Genomic DNA, 18,263 nt, shown 5'->3' with positions numbered 1-18,263 from the left:
TCAACAACACCATCACCACGGAACGAACCCGCGTCGACGGTCGGCTACCCTGTGTCTCCGGGGCGTCCCAGCTTCGCACTGCCGTTGCGAGGGGCCACGACTGGAACGAGGGGGGGCGGGGGCCTCTCAATCAACGCCCTAAATGTAAACGGGGTCTGGCTTCTCTCCCTGTTCCTTCTGCTTCGGCACTTTTGCTGAAGATGGTTTGCATTCCTCGGGGTGGGTTCTCTAGGTTTCACACGAGGGGACCTCGTGACGATTTTTCTTCGCCCAGGAATGTGATAGGAAGGCTATGAAGAGAGAAATCACATATTTCGAGGGTGTTAATCATGCACATCGAGATTCATGGTACTCTGCAGGTTGAAGTCCATTCCAAATTCAATTTCATCGTATCTCTTCTATCGCGTAACCTAAAACCCAGCCGCAGCAAAGGCATACTCGGTTGCCCTGCGCCAAATTCCGGGCCCATACCCAACCCATTGATGAATGCCAACCCGCCGCTGATCGCCAATACCCGAAAGCCAATACCGAATTAACCATGAACCGAAACGTTTTCATCTCCCTTGTGGTAGTACATCCGCTCAGCGAACGAGAGCGTCTCGAGTCATCTTCGTCATTATAAGGTCCGGGGCAGTGCTGCGAAAAGACCAAAGGCAAGCACAAGCATAAAGCGTCGTAACGTATAAGTTGCCGAAATCAAGAAGCCGTGACGTCGTTGAATACCCATTCGAACGCAACCTTTTCGCCAAAAAAGATACACAAAACCCCTCATCCGTGTTATGAGCTACCGAAGAAGACGTCGTCGTTGTGCGTGAACATGCCGACTGCGTCGTCAAATTCCTCGTCAAACTTGCTCATCATGAGCATGCTTGGGTCGCGATCGAACTGGGCCATTCCCTCCTCGGTCGTGAAAGCTTTCATGAGGAGTTCGTCGTCGGCATCGCCCAGACCCAGGCTTGAGATGCTAGTGTTACCGACGGAGCCGGCATTGCCTCTCATTCCAGCGAGCAACGAATCGTCGTTGAAGCCAGTGGTGTTAGGCTCGGCGTCAAAAAACTGATTGGGTGGCGGGGACGAAGACTGGGAAAGTTCCGGCGGCGTGTTGTACTCGCTCTTGGCTGGCGACTCGGGTTGCTGGGGCAACGAGGTCGGCGCCTCCATGAGGGCCTCGGGCGATACGTATCCGGAATTGTGGCTCGCGGCCGGAGATGGTTCCAGATGCATTTCACGCAATTCCCTGTGAATCCGGGGGGGCGACGAAGGCATGGGGGCGGATGACACCGTGGTGATTTGAAGGGGCATATCGTCGATTCCTGGTCGCTCGATGCTCATGCCGCCCAATTCGAAGTGGTCATCCGACATCATGTTGAAGTCGTTTTCCGGTGAGTTGGCCGCGGAGCTGTCAGAGTAGCCGGATTGCGACGAACAGGAAGTGGTGGACTTGTTCTTGGTCCTTGTGCGAGCCGACTTGTTGACGCGCTCGTCCATCTCGGGGCGGTGCTTGCGGGGGCGACCACGCTTGACGACTTTCTTGACGATGCCATCGAATGCTCCAATGCACATGCCGCGCTGACGATGGCGGGTAAGAGCGTCGTGGCGGGCAAAGCTGTTGCCGCATTCGCAGGGATAGGGCTTGATGCCAGTGTGAATCTTTGCGTGGCGCTTCAGGTCGTGCTGGCGAACGAAGCACTTCTTGCAAGTAGGGCACTGGTATTGTCGGTCGTTGAGATGTGTCTGAACGTGGGACTTGATGTTTTCCTTGCGTCCGAATTTCTTGCCACAGTCCTCGTACACGCAAGTCCACTTGCCGTCGTTGGGATCAGGTCCTGTGATGTACATTGCGATCTCATCGATGGTGACGCCAGTCTCAGTCTTGGTTTCCTCGATGTTGATGCTCGCAATGCTGGCGGCGCTGGCAATACTGGCGAGGGACTGGGTGCGACGGTGAGGCGAAGAGCGGCAGGAGTCGTCGAATGATCTGCTAGGAGAGGAAGAGCCGATGGTCATGTTGGGATGATGGAGATCGGGCCTGGTGTCGAATGCGCTGTGAAAGTTCATGAGAGGCGTGTGAGGAGTCGATTGCTGGGACATGTTGCCGGGGACCTGGACATCGTCTGAGAGGCCGTCGTAGCCGCCCTGGATCTTCATGAACTCATTGTTGAAGTTATTCATGTTCATGAAATCCGGCGTGGGGACCACGTGGTCGTACAGACCATCGGCCATCTGAGCGGGTTGCTGGGGTCCGGGCACGACGTTCTCCTCAGACTGTCTCCGCAGCTCCTCAAAGATGTTTTGGGCACGTTGGTTCGTCCGTCTGATGGGCTTCAGCGTCTCCTCCATCGACTCATCGTAGCCGTCGGTGAAGCGAGCCGGCCTTGCAGACATGGGCTCGTGCTTCACAGCCCTGCCGTGGGGCGTCTCCATCGGGGTAGGGGGGAAGTAGTCTGGTTCGTGTAAGCGAGTGGGCGGCGGTAATAGCATCGGAACTGACATACTTGTTGCATCCTGGTCAGGTGGCGTCATTGGTCTTTGCATCTCCATGCCCATCGTCTCGAACTTGTTAACCCGGTCCATGATGCCATTACTGATCCTCCTCGAGGAGCGCCTCGTGCTGGCAGTTTCGTCCTCGGAGATCCAACCCTGGGGGGTTCCGGGGGCGTCACTAAAGTTCATGAAGGAAGGGGTCGAGAGGGCGCTGTCAGAGGCAAAGAGCTCAAAGTCCTTGTTGCCTCCCATGGTACCGGCGTAGTCCTGGTGGTTCTTGGCCATCATGTCGTTCATCTGGCTGCCGTACTGGTTATACTGTATGGGAGACGATTCGAAGCATGAGGGGTTGAAGCGCTGGGTGTGGGGTGTACCATGGGGGGACATGATGTAGGTTTCATGGTCGCCGGCGGCCATGAACATTTGGTGGTGTGGGTGAATTTGCTGTTGTGAGTGTTGTCGAAGGTGTGCTTGCTGGCGGGGGCCCGGGCGTGCTTGGATGCGTTGCTGCTGCGCTTCTCGCAGTACATGCTGCGGTTGTGCTAGTCCTGTGTTAGTAGTCATACTTACCGTAGCAAAGTCCTGCCGTCTTGTGTCCAGGCTGAGGCCTCGGCGGTGGCCGAGGGCTCGTTGACGCTGGACATTTTGAGGCAATGGCTGGATCTTCACTCCTTCGAATGCCGTCGGTGTCGAATTTTGGCGTCGGTGCGCTCTGTGACGGGCATGAAGCTGGTTGGTTGGGGGGTTATTGGACAGCATTGTGTCGCGAGGTCGAGTCCGGAAGGAATTGTCGTCGGTCGGTTATTGTCAAGGGAAACCTATGGGTCCGAAACTGGACCGTGTAAGTTAGCACCGACGTTGAGTGTGTGTGCGACAGAGCTCTCATCGCATCGAAGGGGCAGCAACAAAGAGCGACTTACCTCACGCAGTGCAAGCAGGGCTGCCGGGCTAAAGGGGGGGGAGGGAAGTTGTGCTCAGTCGGGGTCGACTTTGCGGGTTAAACAGATGATATCTGGTTTGTACGCCCTGAGGCGAGGTGAGAAGTTAAGAGAGCTTCGAGAGCGAGCTCTCTACCTAGGCAAAGGTAAATTTGTCAATGGCAACGGGATCTGTTTGTCAGATGCGGAAGAAGATGCGGAGATTCAGATTCTTGAGCAGCAGCGGCAGAAGTAGCGGCAGCAGCAGTAGAAGTTGTGGTTTGTGATTTGTGGTAGAGGGGGGAGAAGTGGTGTAGTCGCGATGGACGGCGGGTAGAGAGGTTGTCTTCCTGCAGTAGTGGATTTGACGGGAGGGGAGGGGAAGAAATTCAAGATTCCACTCTGGAGACAATGGGGGTGGGTAGGAGTAATAGTAGTAGTAGTAGTAGTAGTTTGTTTCTAATGGTGGTCGGAAATAATAGTACTGAGAGGAGGAAGCGAGGCGGGACGAGGGAGAAGAGTGAGGACAGCAGCGGTAGTCGAATACTACTAGACAGACACAGACACGGACCAGGCAACGACGCAAGGGGAGGGACGAGGACAAGCAAGGTGAGGCCTGGGCTGAGAAGAAAAGATGGAGTAGGAGTTCCAAGTGCTGTAACTGAGGAAACCATCTCAATCCAGACGATGCGATGGGTTGGCGCTGGTAACCGGGCTGCTTTGTTGACATGGTCTCCACAGCAACGAGGGCCCCTCGCGCAAGTACGGGTACTTCCTTCCCTTTGCGCCAGCAGCCATACGTGGTGGTAGCTCCAACGAACGGTACGTACCTCCAGCACCACCTCAACCCACTCCACATCTGTTTTCCCCCATCCATCCATCCCACCACTCACGCCTTCCCTCTTTGCTTGCTGTGCGTGCTTCATCCCTTCCTAGGTAGGTAGGTACGAGGTAGGTGCTCCTGCCCTGCCCAGGATGCATCCCGTCATTGTGGATTACTGGTCCCGGTCTTCCTTGCAGGTCCTTTTTAGGACATGTCGTCGTTGAACAAGGACCTCCTGGCCCTGAACCCTGCCGTTCCTGGCGTGGCCGGTTTTGACCTTCTTGTTGCCCTTGTCAAACAAACTCTTGATGGTTTTTTCTTTTCCCCTTCTATCCGTACTTGGACAATATCTCTTCTCGTCCTCAGATGCCGAACAACAAACGGCCGATGGATGCATGCATGCATCACCCGTCCAGGAGCCTCGACTTCATCCAAGCATGGTCAGAGTTTGGTGCGCCACCACCCCATCGTCCACGTCGGACGTCGATGATACCCAAGGCCGCCAGCCTCAAATGCGCTTACACCGCAACAATGTCGTCGTATCGCAGTCTTCGTCGCCGTTATCTGACCCAGCCGCAGCGCAGGAAGAAAGTGGACACAGGAACGAGCATCCACCCGCCTACCTACATCCAATCAAGAAAAAAACACCCCATGTCCTCATACGCATGTATAGATAGGTGGCAGTACGGAGTATAGTGTCCTACCTATAGATCCCGTCTCCGCAGTCAGGAGCCGAATCAAGGACGTGCTCCCGGTCCATCCATGATCATAATCCACCCACCAATTCGATTCGATCAGCGATCGCACAACCCCGGCAACCGGCCTTGTGGAGAACAACCGACGGAACCATCCAACTGCCTCGCCTCCCTTCAATCCCACGCCGTCGTCTGCTGGTGCCGCCAACCACACAGTAGCGAAAACGCACCGCAGCTGCCGGCGCGCGCCTTGTTGCAGCCACACGATCGAGTCAATGTTTCATCCGCCCTCGCTCGCGTTCCAAGATGCCGTCCCATGTTAGACAGCATGTTTCTGAAGAACAAGACCGGATGACAATCATCATCTCTGTTCGTCGTCCGGTCGAACATGCAAAGCTTTATTTTTGCACTCCCATCTCGTTGATTTCCAAGTCATCATCTCCCTGGCCAGCAATGCGGCTAGGCCGTCTGTATACTGCAGCTTGCCTTGACGCCTCTTTGAGCCCGGCAACTTGGTAGCCATGCATAGTAAGCGCCTCTACCTTGCACCCCAACGTGCCCGAGCCAACCACTGTCACCTTCGACGGCTGGTTGACTGGCGGCGGAAATAGAACATTCAACTAGCAGAGGTGATAATCATGTCGAGAGGTGAAGCTCCAGAGCTTTTAGAGGCGCCAAAGGTGGGTGGGCTCCTTATCAGCGAGGTCTCGAAGTGTCTTTCAATTTCAGTCACGTGGGCCAACTAGCACACATCACCCCACACGATGCTCCTCGGACTCTGCAGCAGAGAGCTACATTGGACATTAAGGAAGCCCCTTGCGATACAAGTGATATACACCAAAGAGTCTGTTCTTGGCTAGAACTAGGGTGGCGATACGACTGACAATGCCTCTGTTGGCATATTCTGTCAAGTTCCGTTCTGGACGGCATCCTGGATCTGGACACCGCTTTTAGAAAGCCGACAATCGAGACTAGTTGTAGCTCGCCCCCCGCTCTGAAAGTGCTGCAGGAGGCCCCAGTGGTCATGCAGGTCGAGGATATCTTGGCCAAGTCTCGCTTGCCATCACCTCTCGGCATTAGCGCGAAGTGAGTCCAGATTTGCGATGCGGCGCAGAAACAAGGCTCAGACGTGCGGCCGCATCCTTCACCCCTCTACCAGCGTCAGGGTCTTGTCTTGGCGTCGACCTTTACCCAGTGCGTTCAATCATATAGTTTTGCGGTAAGCCTGGTTGCGGATACGTTGGTAGAAGTAGCCATATGAGCGGGGCCGCGGCACAAAGACTTATAAGCTCTGGCCCCTCTAGTAGTCACCTTGACTATCAGTGTTACCGTGTATATCTTATAATAGTATTCCAGCTATACATGATAGATTCCTTCCTCTCCCCCTTTTGTTATTCAAGCTCGGGATCTGATCCTTAGAGTTTTTGACATGTAGTCGAGCCCCTCGAGGCTAACACGGTTGTCCCAGTTTCATTGTCCTTTCTGGTTGGTGACACATCATGCAGGTTATGCTTCATGATCCTATCATATGATAGAACCAGGGAGCTCTGCCAGCGTTTGTCACTTTCCGTTCCAGAAGTACCTTTCATAGTCCGTTCTGCCAGCCTAGCAATGGTAGTTCGGATTCAGATGGTCGCATTAAGAAGGCGACGATCAACACATGTGAGTATCATTGCCGTAGTTGAACGATTCACTATCCCACGAAGTCGGGGGAGACGGTGCTCGAGCGAGACAACAAAGGCAATGGCGGAGAAACGCATGTCGGTATGTAGGATTACAGAGCCAAGATAGATGTGTGAAGTAAGACAGGTTCCAGGATGAAAGAAAGAATGGTCGGTCATGTACTGACTTGGACGAAGCCGCCTGAAGGCTGGGAAGGGCAGAACCCAAGCTCCCGGTGGAGAATCTGGTCATTGACTTTACGCCATAATGCTACACGCTCTGCTGGGCTCTGCTGAACGTATTAGGAGAAGCCGCCAGCTTCGAAGCTATGTACATCATTCATCCGCAGAAACAATGCTTTTGGTCCAATTTCACTGGTACTTGGCTTTACTAGGGGCATATTTCTCTAACAATTCATTCTCGCAAAGCCGATGAGGATATTTCTGCGAATACTATTGTAGCAAACGTTACGCGCAGACAACGTAACCCGAATCACAGATGCCTTCAAGGTCTGAAGTTGTCGTTCCGGCAGCTCTTGCTCAAGGTTGACAGGGCTATGATGGAAGCCGGGCGGGCCGCGCCGCCGCTTCGTGAAGTGACGCCGTGAGCCGGTGAGGCAAGCGGCGACGACAGCGAAGCAGAACCGGCCGAGGGATGGGCAGGCCTAACAGTCAAAGCCAACTATGGATATGAGCCGGTGAGCTGGCTGGGTTTCTGTAGGTAGCGGAAGGCTACCCTAAGAGATTGGCTAAGCACTCTGTGGGCAAGTATATTCTCATTTAGCAACGGTTGGTTGTCTTGGCAGGTCCGTGGTGCCGAACTTCTGACACCATCTTGCTTCCAGGGGGCCAGATGCACTTGTCATTGAAGGTGTCATTTGAAGAGTTCCGCTGAAATGAGGGTATCACAGCCAGCCACACGGGTGTGCTTGTTTCAATGACCAGAGCAGTAGGAGACGTGCGCAAGAACAGCCAACGACATGGCGGTAGTCAAAAAAATGCATTCGAAGGTGCATGGCTTTCCCTTCCGTTAAGCCCGCCCCTTGGAAACGGGGATTTTAAGTATGGCAGCGTTTCCACGGCGAGAACCCTTGCTCAACCGGACATGGAAGGCACGCATTATGCTGTCCCTTTTCGTGCCGACTTGAAGCAGGCAACCCTGATTGGAAGTGAGGGCGGCTGGAGCACGTTTGATAAGAAATGAGATGATGGGAAGGTTTGATCATAGCCAAAAGAAAGTGGTGATCTGCAATTGTGGTCATGACGATGCTAAGGGGTCACAGCGGGTGGTTGATATTGGGCAGCACGTAGGCAGGGTCATATGAGATGCTGAACATTAGAGCTTCACTGTATAGAATCGCAGGATACGCATAGCGGCGACAATGGATGAGAGTGACGAGCCGTTGCAGCAGTATCTCGGACCCGAAGGAGTCCGGGGCCGGGGCAGCATGCACGACAAGTCCGTATCCATGTTTGCGGAAGTGGTGGCGATGACAATAATAGGTAAGGATGTAATGCCTCAGGATACGAGTCAAATGTCGAACCGAGGTTTTTTTAAAAAAAATTTCGCGCACGAGGGGGGGAATACGGATACCTACTTAGGCGATATTGGCTTGCTTGTCAGGTCAAATGAGGCTAAGGTGAGCTAAGGTGAGGCGGAGGTGAGGCGAGAGGAATAAAGCAAAAAAAAAAAAAAAAAAAAAAAAAAAAGGAGACGAGCAGACCCGCCATTTCGGGGCGGAGTGGCGGCCCAGACATAGATGCTCTGCATATTTATGTGCGGGTTTGGGAATGCATATTGGGAATACATATTGGGACGGATACCTACAGAGGAATGGGAGTGCAGCGGTGTAAGAATCAGTCGACGGTGATTATGGCTTTGTTGCAGACGACTCACTCGACTGACTGGTTATGAAGATCGGATGACCTGCACCCCGACTCGACAGGGTCTGGCTGTCTTATTCGAGACTGTTATTCACCGCCGGCCGTCGCTGGTTTGGGTTCATGCAAGGGGAGCCGGGGGAATCCGAACGAGCGAGCACATTTCTCAGTCTTGACGATGGGTGCTCAACCGACCACACGAACGGACACAGGATGGAAAACGACACCGAGGATGAAAAGGCGGGACGAGGTGTCTCTCACAGATCACACGGCCTCGGGAGCTTCAGGGAGCGAGCAAGTGGAGGCCCTCGAGACAAAGAGAAAAGACGATTGGTGAATGGAGCTTGGCGGACTGGAGCGTGGGCGAGATTGAAGGCAACAGCGGGTGCCGAGGGCGGTCCGTGCATAGCATACCCCTGTCACCTCGACAACCTGTATGCATGTCTTCCTTTTTCCTTCTTTTCTTCCAATTATTTATGTTTATCCGGAAAGAAAAGAAGAAAAACCTTAGGGTATTCGTTCCCGCTTCTCTGTTTTGTTTAATCCGGCGGCGCTTAATTGTGCTCTGCTCGCTGACCGGTGTTTCTTGTGGCATGCAGTATGTAGACGAAATGCCATCCGGGGCGCCATTCCGACCACTACGTAGTACGGAGTATTGTGAGGTACCTTAGCGATACCTAGGTAGACAGTGACAGAGTCACCACCGCAGGTAACTAGCTGCTGCTGGTCTGGGGCGCTGAAGGACTGGACCTTGCTTGACCTGACCTTGGACCTGGAAATAACTGACCCGGTCCCTCCCCTATCCGTCAAATATTATCCTTGGCTCGCACCCGGAGCAAGCAGTTTACGTAGTAGCTTTCTGCAACGGCTTTCTTTCAGTGCATGCTTTGCTTTGTATTGGGGGCCCCAGAAGACACGATACCACATTGCGGATACACCTGTTGCCCACTGTCCGATTCTTTGTTGTCTGCCCTTTGTCTCACTTTTCCAAACCTCCGTCTATTTTCCCTCTCTCTCTCTTTATCTCTCTTGCTCCATCCCCCTCCCCATAATCTCCATATCTCTCTCTCTTCCTCTCTGCTCTGCAAACAGTCAGAGCAGACAGCGACGCTTACTTACCATTTATTGACAAACCCCCGACTCCCCGACTATCCGACTCGCGCACGCGCCGCCCTCGGCACCCACTCTCCCCCAGCCGCCAAACCAGTGTGGGCGACGCAGGAAAAAAAAATAGCAACCTCGCATCAACACCGCTCATATCGCAATCTGACAAGTTCATGCAATGTCAGGCAACACCCTTAGAGGTACGCCCAATCGCGGCCAGGCCCGTGGAAGTATCCCCTTCACCCAGAGCCCCTCGGTCACCGGCCCTGCTACGCCTAGCACCTCTTCCGGCATTCCTCGCCCAGTTCTAGAGACCCAGGCTACTCAGAGCGAAGTTGGTGGATCGGGAGTCAGTGCCAGCCGTCAGAAGCAGACCAAGAGAGATGAGGTATGAACCCTTTTTCTGCTATTGCCCCGCGATGCATGCCTTGTGTTCCTTCTTTCCGACTTCTTGCGGGAGAGGAAATAAGCCTGTCTTGTCCATCCATTCTATCCATTCTGCTCTCGTCGAGTCTGCATCGTGACAATCGCGTCTTTCCTCGACTCCCAGAAGACCCACCACCCCATCTCCCTGTTCCGAAATGGCTCGACTTACCTACGGCGAGCTCGAAAGAGCCAGAATGCTCGACACGATGGATACTGACTACTACGTCAAGGCGATCCGCAAGAAGATGGAGAGCGATCTCTCCAAGAAGAAGCACCTCACGAGCCGAGCCCGTCACTCGCGCAAGGCCCCGCCCGGCACCGTCCTCGCCCTGAAGCCGAGCCAGGCACTGCAGATCAAGCCAGGCACCTCTGTCGCCGAGGCCGCCCAGCTCATGGCCGCCAAGCGCGAGGACTGCGTACTTGTCACCGACGACGATGACCGCATCGCCGGTATCTTCACCGCCAAGGATCTGGCCTTCCGCGTCGTTGGGGCCGGTCAGAAGCCGAGTCATATCACCATCGCCGAGATCATGACCAAGAACCCCCTCTGCGCCCGCACCGACACGAGCGCCACAGACGCCCTCGACCTCATGGTCCGCAAGGGCTTCCGCCACTTGCCCGTTATGGACGAGAACCAGGACATCTCCGGTATCCTCGACATCACAAAGTGCTTCTACGACGCAATGGAGAAGCTGGAGCGCGCCTACTCGTCCTCGAGACGCCTCTACGACGCCCTCGAGGGTGTCCAGTCCGAGCTCGGTACGAGCCAGCCCCAGCAGATCATACAATACGTCGAGGCTTTGCGCTCCAAGATGTCGGGCCCTACTCTTGAGTCCGTCCTCGACGGACGCCCACCTACCACTGTCAGCGTGAGGACTTCGGTCAGGGAGGCAGCACAGATGATGAAGGATAACCGCACGACCGCTGTCCTCGTCCAGGACCAGGGCGCCATTACCGGTATCTTCACCAGCAAGGACGTCGTCCTCCGCGTCATCGCCCCTGGTTTGGATCCCGCCACCTGCAGCGTCGTCCGGGTTATGACACCTCACCCCGACTTTGCCCCCATGGATATGTCCATCCAGGCTGCCCTGCGCAAGATGCATGGTAAGTGTTGCCCGCGACGCGGAACCTTGGCGGAAGAACGCTAGCTAACCTACCGTAGACGGCCACTACCTCAACCTCCCCGTCATGAACGATGGTGGCGAAATTGTCGGTATGGTAGACGTCCTGAAGCTCACCTACGCCACCCTCGAGCAGATCAACACCATGTCCACTTCCGACAGCGAAGGACCCGCGTGGAACAAGTTCTGGCTCTCGCTGGACGACGGCACGGAATCCATGATGTCCGGTGAGGGCAGCCACACCCACCACACAAATCTTGGTTCCCGTATCATGTCCCCCGACATCAGCCGCGAGCGCATCGGCGACAGCGTCGCCCCCGGCGACTCTGCCTCCCATGTTGGTCTCGAGTCGCCGCCGCGGTCCGCTATCACCGGCCACAGCCCGGTTCACCAGTCTCCCGCCGAGCTGCCTTTCCCCTTCAAGTTCAAGGCCCCGTCCGGGCGCGTGCACCGCCTGCAGGTTATCGCCTCGCAGGGTATCGCTGCCATGGTCACCAACGTGATTTCCAAGCTCGGAAGCGAGGTGGACTCCATTGGTGGCGCTCCCACGGTCGAGGAAGGAAGGATCTCTGGCGGTTTTGCGCTCAGCTACCTCGACGATGAGGGCGACTCTGTCTCCATCACGACGGACAACGATCTCCTCGAATCCATCCTGCTTGCCCGCCAAGGTCACAGAGAAAAGGTTGACCTCTTTGTCCACGACCCTGAGAAGCCCCCTGTCTCGGCCGCTCCCCCGACCATCGAGCCGGTCGCCCTTCCTACTCCCCCTATTTCTGCCACCCCCGACCTGCGCCGGAGACGAGCATACGACGACGAGGATGACGAGGCGGAGGATGAGGACGACGATGTGTCCCACGTGCGCAGGTCGCGCCGCGCTAGGCATGCGGCCGAGCCAGAGCAGGTTATTGCCGGCGTTCCCAATGAGCTGCTGCTCCCCGGTGCCATTGTGACGTTAGCGGTTGTTATTGTTGGTGTCTTCACCATCTCGCGTTTGACTAGCCGGTAAGGAACTTCTTAGAGACCGAGGAACGCTTGAAGGGAAGGACTTCAATCACGACTTTACGAGAGTCCTTGGCGAAGCATTGTAGATATGTATCGAGTATTGTTGTCTCTACTATACTCGAGTACACCGACTTTAATTAATCCATCACACATCACCGTTTTGCAAGAAGATTTCCTTCCCAATTGTGTTTCCGTTAGTCTAGCAGTGAAAAACCCCGAGACCACCCACTATGACAAATTCCAATCAATATACGGATATAGAAAACGTATCGGTTCCGTTGTAGGTGAGGCTGTCAACCATCGGATTACCTAATCATCTGAGCGGTAAGGGGGAGTGGGGCGGGTACTTCCGTCCAGCTCTCCGAAAGCTCCAAAAATTGTTCCTGACGGACGACCTGCAGCGCGCAACCACTCACCCGCCATCACGCCGCAGCCGACTAGGTAGACATGATTGTTAGAAGCATAGTCAGCCGGCATGGTATGATCCTTCTTGGTTCCCGATGAATTGACACCGTGCTGACCGCCCTCTCCCGTGCAGGCTGCCGAGCCCTCGCGGCGCCAGCCGCCCGATCGTGCCACCGCGCCATCACCACGTCCTCACTCGCAGGCGTGACCCCCGAGCAGCTCGAGAGCTTCACCGAGGCCGCGGCCCTAAGCCAGATCGCCGAAGACCCGCCGGCGGCGCGGGAGCGTCCGAAGCAGGGGACCAAGGCCGTCCGCAAGGCGCACGACGCGTTCCGCCGTGTGCAGAAGGCGACGGCGCACATCGGCTCCGTCGTCGAGCGCCCCTACGTGCCCTCGTATCTCGTTGACCACCCGCCGGCGGCCAAGGACATCACGCTCGAGCTTCTGATGGCCTCGCAGACGCACATGGGTCACCACACGTCGCTGTGGAACCCGGCCAACGCGCGGTACATTTACGGCGTCCGGCAGGGGATCCACATCATCTCGCTCGAGACGACGGCGGCGCATCTGCGCCGCGCCGCTCGAGTCGTCGAGGAGGTGGCGTACCGCGGCGGCCTGATTCTGTTCGTCGGCACACGCAAGGGCCAGATGGAGATCGTCACCAAGGCGGCCCAGCTGGCGCGCGGCTGCCACCTCTTCACCAAGTGGACGCCGGGCAACATCACGAACCGGGACATGATCAGCCGCGGCAAGGCGATCAAGGTCGTCGACGAGAAGGACGCGACGCTGGGCGGTTTCGAAAGGCTGGAGAGGACGAGCCGGCCGCTCATACCAGACCTTGTCGTGTGCCTGAACCCGCTCGAGAACTATACCTTGTTATACGAGTGCGGCCTGGCCAACGTGCCGACGATCGGCATCATCGACACGGACGCGAACCCGGATTGGGTCACGTACACCATTCCGGCCAATGACGACAGGTATGCTTCAACATCACCCCTCGTGCCAGCTAGTGAGATGAGAGCCCATGACTAACCATCTCCGCCCCCAAACAGCTACCGATCCGTCGCCGTCATCGGAGGCGTGCTCGGACGCGCAGGAGAGCAGGGCCAGAAGCGGCGGCTCGCGGATGCGGAGAACGGCGTGGTGGCGTGGCAGACGCCCACCGAGACAGCGCGGTACATGAGGGGAGAGATCAAGCGGTACGAGCAGGAGATCAAGCGGTGGGAGCGCGAGAGCGCGGCCGATGCGGAGAAGGGCTCCAGCGGCGAGCAGCAGCTGCTGGAAATGCTGCAGGTGGAACGGATCAAGGCTGTCGACGGCGAGGTCAACTAGAGGAGGAAGATGGGGTGATGCGGGTGACGAGGGAAAGTGTCTGTCTCTGTGTCGGAGGAAGAAAAACGATAAAGAATATGTGGAAAATCGGAAGACGGGGACGAGGGGGGGGCACAGCCTTTGTACTAGATACACCGTTGTATGAACATGTACCAGTATTTATAGAGTTTGCACCTTGCTTGTCTGCGGGTGGCTGTCACTACGTCAAGGGAGCTCTTGTGCGGCGTGATGGCTCTTGGCTGCGTGCCCTCATGCTCAGATAAGTCGTATGCATATTAGAGGTATCAAGTACATCAACTCGTGTGTCAGCGAAGGCAAAAACCTCGTCAGTTGTGGTTTCCATAGTCCACCTCTGTCCAGCAGCCCTTTCTCCGTCGGGGTTAGACTAGCGCCCTGATCGCAAACCACTCGAAAGCCTTCCTTACTGCCAGAAAAGCGAGTCCAAACAATACACACATTCCCGTTCACGTTAGTGCTCTGCCTTTTCGCTGCGGCGATTTGTGCCGTGTCTTCTCACAGCCTACGTCTCGAGGGTAGACGGTCTACCTCGGATCATGAATAACCCCCCCAAAGCGAGGTACCATGGCGTAAACCTCAGCCTTCTCTGCAGTGCATTGTTAGCACAGAATGTGCTTTTGCTAGGTCATGTTCGGTAGTATCCAGTCAAGCGCCAGTAAGCAAGCTCCCCTGCAAGTGTCGCGATGTAATACCAAGAGGAAATAGACGGCTCGACTGCCACCGCCTTACAGTGCAAACGGCAACAGAGCCAGTCACGGAACTACCTTCCAATGATGCTCGTTGGCAGTCGATGGCAATGCGACATCTGGTGAGAGGGAGTCGAGGAACGTCGTTGGTGGGGCAGGAGCAACTAACCAACTCACTTGAATTCGGCTTTTTCTTGGTCCTGCTTGGGTTTTCGCGGGCGCCCGGAGCGTGGCTTGACGGCAGCCGAGTTGGCACGAACAGCGTGACGCACCTGACTGAGAGTGTAGCCCGTCTGCTTCACAGTAGCCTTTGGAGGCATGTACGCGTCAAAGTAGAGGGTTCGGATGCGGATGCGGTCAGTCTCTGGGAGGTGCTTGGTATGGATGCCTTTTGGACGGAAAATCCATCGCGGTGGTGGCGTGCAAAAGTTGGGATTCTGAACTGTTCCGTTAGAGTTGCTTGTGTGGAAAGAAAAGGTCGAGGGATAAATATGGCGAGGGGATTCTCCGGTTGATGCCACTTACAATGCTCTTATGGCTGTTGTTATGGTTGATGACCCACCTCACTTACTTGCATATCACCAACAGTGGTAGAAGATGCTAGTAATAGTACTTACGCCACGAAGAGGCTTGCGTAGCGCCCACGTGGTGACGTGACTGTGGCTGTGGCTCTGAATGCATGCTTAGGTAAACCACCCCTTCCCCCATGTTGAAAACTTCGCACCTGCGCATTTCCCCTCCCTCCATCCATCACCAACGAACATTTCAGCACGGCACAAGCAGCAGCACAGCGCCAGCCAGCCAGCCAGAAGCTCCAATCCTGTTTCCCGCACCACGCACCCCGCCAAGGTCAGGCATTCGTGCATGGTGTAGCTGTGGTGTCATTGCAAAGTTTAACGCAGGGCGGTGCCAGCTCCGACCGGTAAAAAACAAGTGCAGTGCAGCGCAAGCCACCACCCCCGCGCGCTTTCATTTACAATTTGGCACGCATATCGACATTTTGGTCAAGAAGAAGCCGCGTGTGTCTCTCATTACACAGCCAGAGGGGGAAGGGACCTGATTGTCGGACCAGACTCGGTAGGCTTACTTGCAGCCTTTCCTTACAAATCAAGACCTGCATACTCACCTCATCCGTCCTGTTCCCAATATTATATCAGATGCCAACAAGACTTCGGAGACGGAAGGAGACTGTGCTTGCGCGCAAGCATCACGTGCTGCCAGCCGATTGCTGCCCTGTTTGTTTGTTTGTTTGTTTTTGCTATACCAGGTGAATGTTGACTAACTCTTTATTCCACGAGAAGTTGGTAAAGCCAGACTCGGTGCAAAGGGCAACAGCAGCTGCCCTCTTATAATTGGAAGAAACAACGGGGAAAAAAAGAAGGAAGAAAAAGAGAGGCCCCTGCGGTGCCGATCCCGTCGCCGAGTCAGTGCAACATGCCGGCAATGCTGGATGATCCGACAAGTCCCACAATTTACCGTGTCTCCGGAGCACCGCCGTACCCGGATCCTGACAAGCCCGAACTGCCCATCGACATCGTCCCGCGTCAAGTGACGCTCCGGGATCGCCAGACGACCGCGACCATCATACCGTTTGCATCGCAAAATGAGGTGCCTCAGTCCCTCGTTCGCTATCTCAGCGATCAACTGAACAAAGAAATCGAGGGAGGTGATACGTACCCGATGATGGACCCCATGCCGGCCGGCAAGTTCGGCGCCTATTGGTTTCAGAACTTTGGTGCCATCATGCTACTCGGAAACATGGAGCGCGCCGCCCTCACAGACGATATGGACTGGTCCCGGGAGTGCCTGGGCAGCTTCTACATCAAGCCCAACTACCCCGGTCGCAGCAGCCACGTGTGTAACGCGGGCTTCCTCGTCACCGACGCCTCGCGCAACCGTGGTGTGGGCCGGCTGATGGGTGAGTGCTACATCGACTGGGCACCCAAGCTCGGCTACACCTACTCCGTCTTCAACCTCGTCTACGAGACCAATGTTGCCTCGTGCAAGATTTGGGACGCGCTGGGCTTCAAGCGCATCGGCCGCGTCAAGGGCTGCGGCAACCTCAAGTCGCACCCCGGCCAGCTCATCGACGCCATCATCTACGGGCGCGACCTCATACCCGGCGAATCCGAGGAACTCGTGAGTGAAGAGCGCTTCGACAAGATCAAGTTCTACCTCAAGTACGGCAAGTATCCGGCCGGGGCTGACCGCGCCGAGAAAAGCAGGCTCCGGAGCGCCGCCACCCACTACAAGCTGCTTGACGACGACCGCCTGATGCTCAAGGACAAGGAGGTCGTTCCAGACCCACGCCGCCAATACGAGATCGCCCGCGAGGTCCACGTTGCCCAGCACGGCGGCATCAACAAGACGACGGCCACCATTGCCGAGAAATACCACTGGAGCCGCATAAAGGAGACGGTGAGCGACGTTATCAGGAACTGTGTCGAGTGCAAGGAGCTCAGCAAGATGCCCGCCTCCGGAGGGAACGGGGGTGCGAGGGGAAGGGCGGCCGCGGTGGCCGCTGCCGCCGCCTCCTCCTCGCTGGCGAACATTTCTACTCCCATCTCAAATACTAGCCTTTCGAATCCCTCATTCACAAGCACCTCCGCATCAACGCCGCCGCCCTCGGCCGCCGACGTCAGCACCGCAAACGGCGTCCTTGCCCTGCAGCACCACCTGTCTCCCTTATCCCCTCCGCGGCCATCGCCGTACGCCGAAGTCGCATCCATACCGCCGTCGCACACCCTCCGCGACCCCTCGGCCTCCCCTCTGCCCCGTCACCCGCACCACAACCCCATGCTGCAGGACGAGTCCTTCCAGCCCATCGACCCGCAAATAATCGGCCCGCCGCCGACGTCGCACGATGACCCCTACAACCACTACCACCCGCACCACACGGATTTCCAGGCGCTGCTCAACGCGACGGAGGCGGAGGAGACGGCGGAGGAGGCGGCTGCCGTGGACCGGGACCTGGACATGCTGATCGAGCAGGGAGATGACGAGGACGAAAGGGACGGGGATGTGCCGATGGGGGAGAAGGATGGCAGGGATAAGGACGTATACTCTATAGGGTTCATCAACGGGTGAGAGGGAAGGGAGGGGAGGAGGACTATTTGCGCGCGTGTCGTTTGGCGTTTTGGGCCGGGTTACGGCGGGGTTCTGCCATTTCTACTTCCCAGATTCCTCTACACGAAAGGACTGGGCATGCCAGCTTTTTGAATAATGATAACATACCAATAAAGCTTATAGATGAGTTACCATTGCGTTCACTCGTACACCTGCGTCGGTCGACATGCGGCACCTCATGAACGGGCGATGTATCCCTGAAGGCCAGTCCTTCTAAGCCGATGGACCCCCGCCGCGACAAGCAAAGTCTGGAATGCTTGGAACGGATGAGGGTTATTGGAAATCGTGTCCATAAGGCAGAACCGCATGCCGACCGCGCTTGGTATACTGTTTTTGGGGGTTGGGGCCCGGCCAGGCAGGGCAAGGACTCGGTTGGATCGAGCGTTCAGTGCGCTCTCCGCCAACGGCTCACACGAGTCCTCTTGGTCAATAGAAAGTAGATATTTGAAAACTTGTAGCTTTGGTCACGGCTTTGCTAGCTTGCTATGCAGGCGACGGCGAAAGTACAACGCAAGCTTTCCAATACGACGATTATCGCAGCCCTCATGCACCTATAACTAGCTGCTAACTGACAGTCACTAG

General features: G+C 56.0%; 4 protein-coding genes across 4 annotated transcripts; 3 read left to right on the top strand and 1 right to left on the bottom strand.

Moving 5' to 3' along the window:
* Positions 1–777: 777 nt before the first annotated feature.
* Positions 778–3,243, bottom strand: GLRG_01973 (uncharacterized protein; the record flags this gene model as incomplete). Its single annotated transcript, XM_008093307.1, has 2 exons — positions 778–3,015; positions 3,055–3,243. 2 exons carry the CDS (start codon positions 3,241–3,243, stop codon positions 778–780), a joined length of 2,427 nt encoding a protein of 808 aa, XP_008091498.1.
* A 6,500-nt stretch (positions 3,244–9,743) lies between these two features.
* Positions 9,744–12,118, top strand: GLRG_01972 (uncharacterized protein; the record flags this gene model as incomplete). The annotated part of the gene is made up of 3 exons (XM_008093306.1): positions 9,744–9,953; positions 10,222–11,095; positions 11,154–12,118. The coding sequence occupies 3 exons, from the start codon at positions 9,744–9,746 to the stop codon at positions 12,116–12,118; spliced, it is 2,049 nt and encodes a 682-aa protein (XP_008091497.1).
* A 443-nt stretch (positions 12,119–12,561) lies between these two features.
* Positions 12,562–13,851, top strand: GLRG_01971 (ribosomal protein S2; the record flags this gene model as incomplete). Its single annotated transcript, XM_008093305.1, has 3 exons — positions 12,562–12,592; positions 12,653–13,496; positions 13,572–13,851. 3 exons carry the CDS (start codon positions 12,562–12,564, stop codon positions 13,849–13,851), a joined length of 1,155 nt encoding a protein of 384 aa, XP_008091496.1.
* A 2,138-nt stretch (positions 13,852–15,989) lies between these two features.
* Positions 15,990–17,642, top strand: GLRG_01970 (uncharacterized protein; the record flags this gene model as incomplete). The annotated part of the gene is made up of 1 exon (XM_008093304.1): positions 15,990–17,642. The coding sequence occupies one exon, from the start codon at positions 15,990–15,992 to the stop codon at positions 17,640–17,642; it is 1,653 nt and encodes a 550-aa protein (XP_008091495.1).
* Between the last annotated feature and the right edge of the window lie 621 nt (positions 17,643–18,263).

Source organism: Colletotrichum graminicola, assembly GCF_000149035.1.
Source record: "Colletotrichum graminicola M1.001 genomic scaffold supercont1.7, whole genome shotgun sequence".
Taxonomy (NCBI): Eukaryota; Fungi; Ascomycota; class Sordariomycetes; order Glomerellales; family Glomerellaceae; genus Colletotrichum; species Colletotrichum graminicola.
The sequence above is the reverse complement of the archived record's forward strand: the minus strand, read 5'-3'. Positions and strand labels throughout refer to the sequence as shown.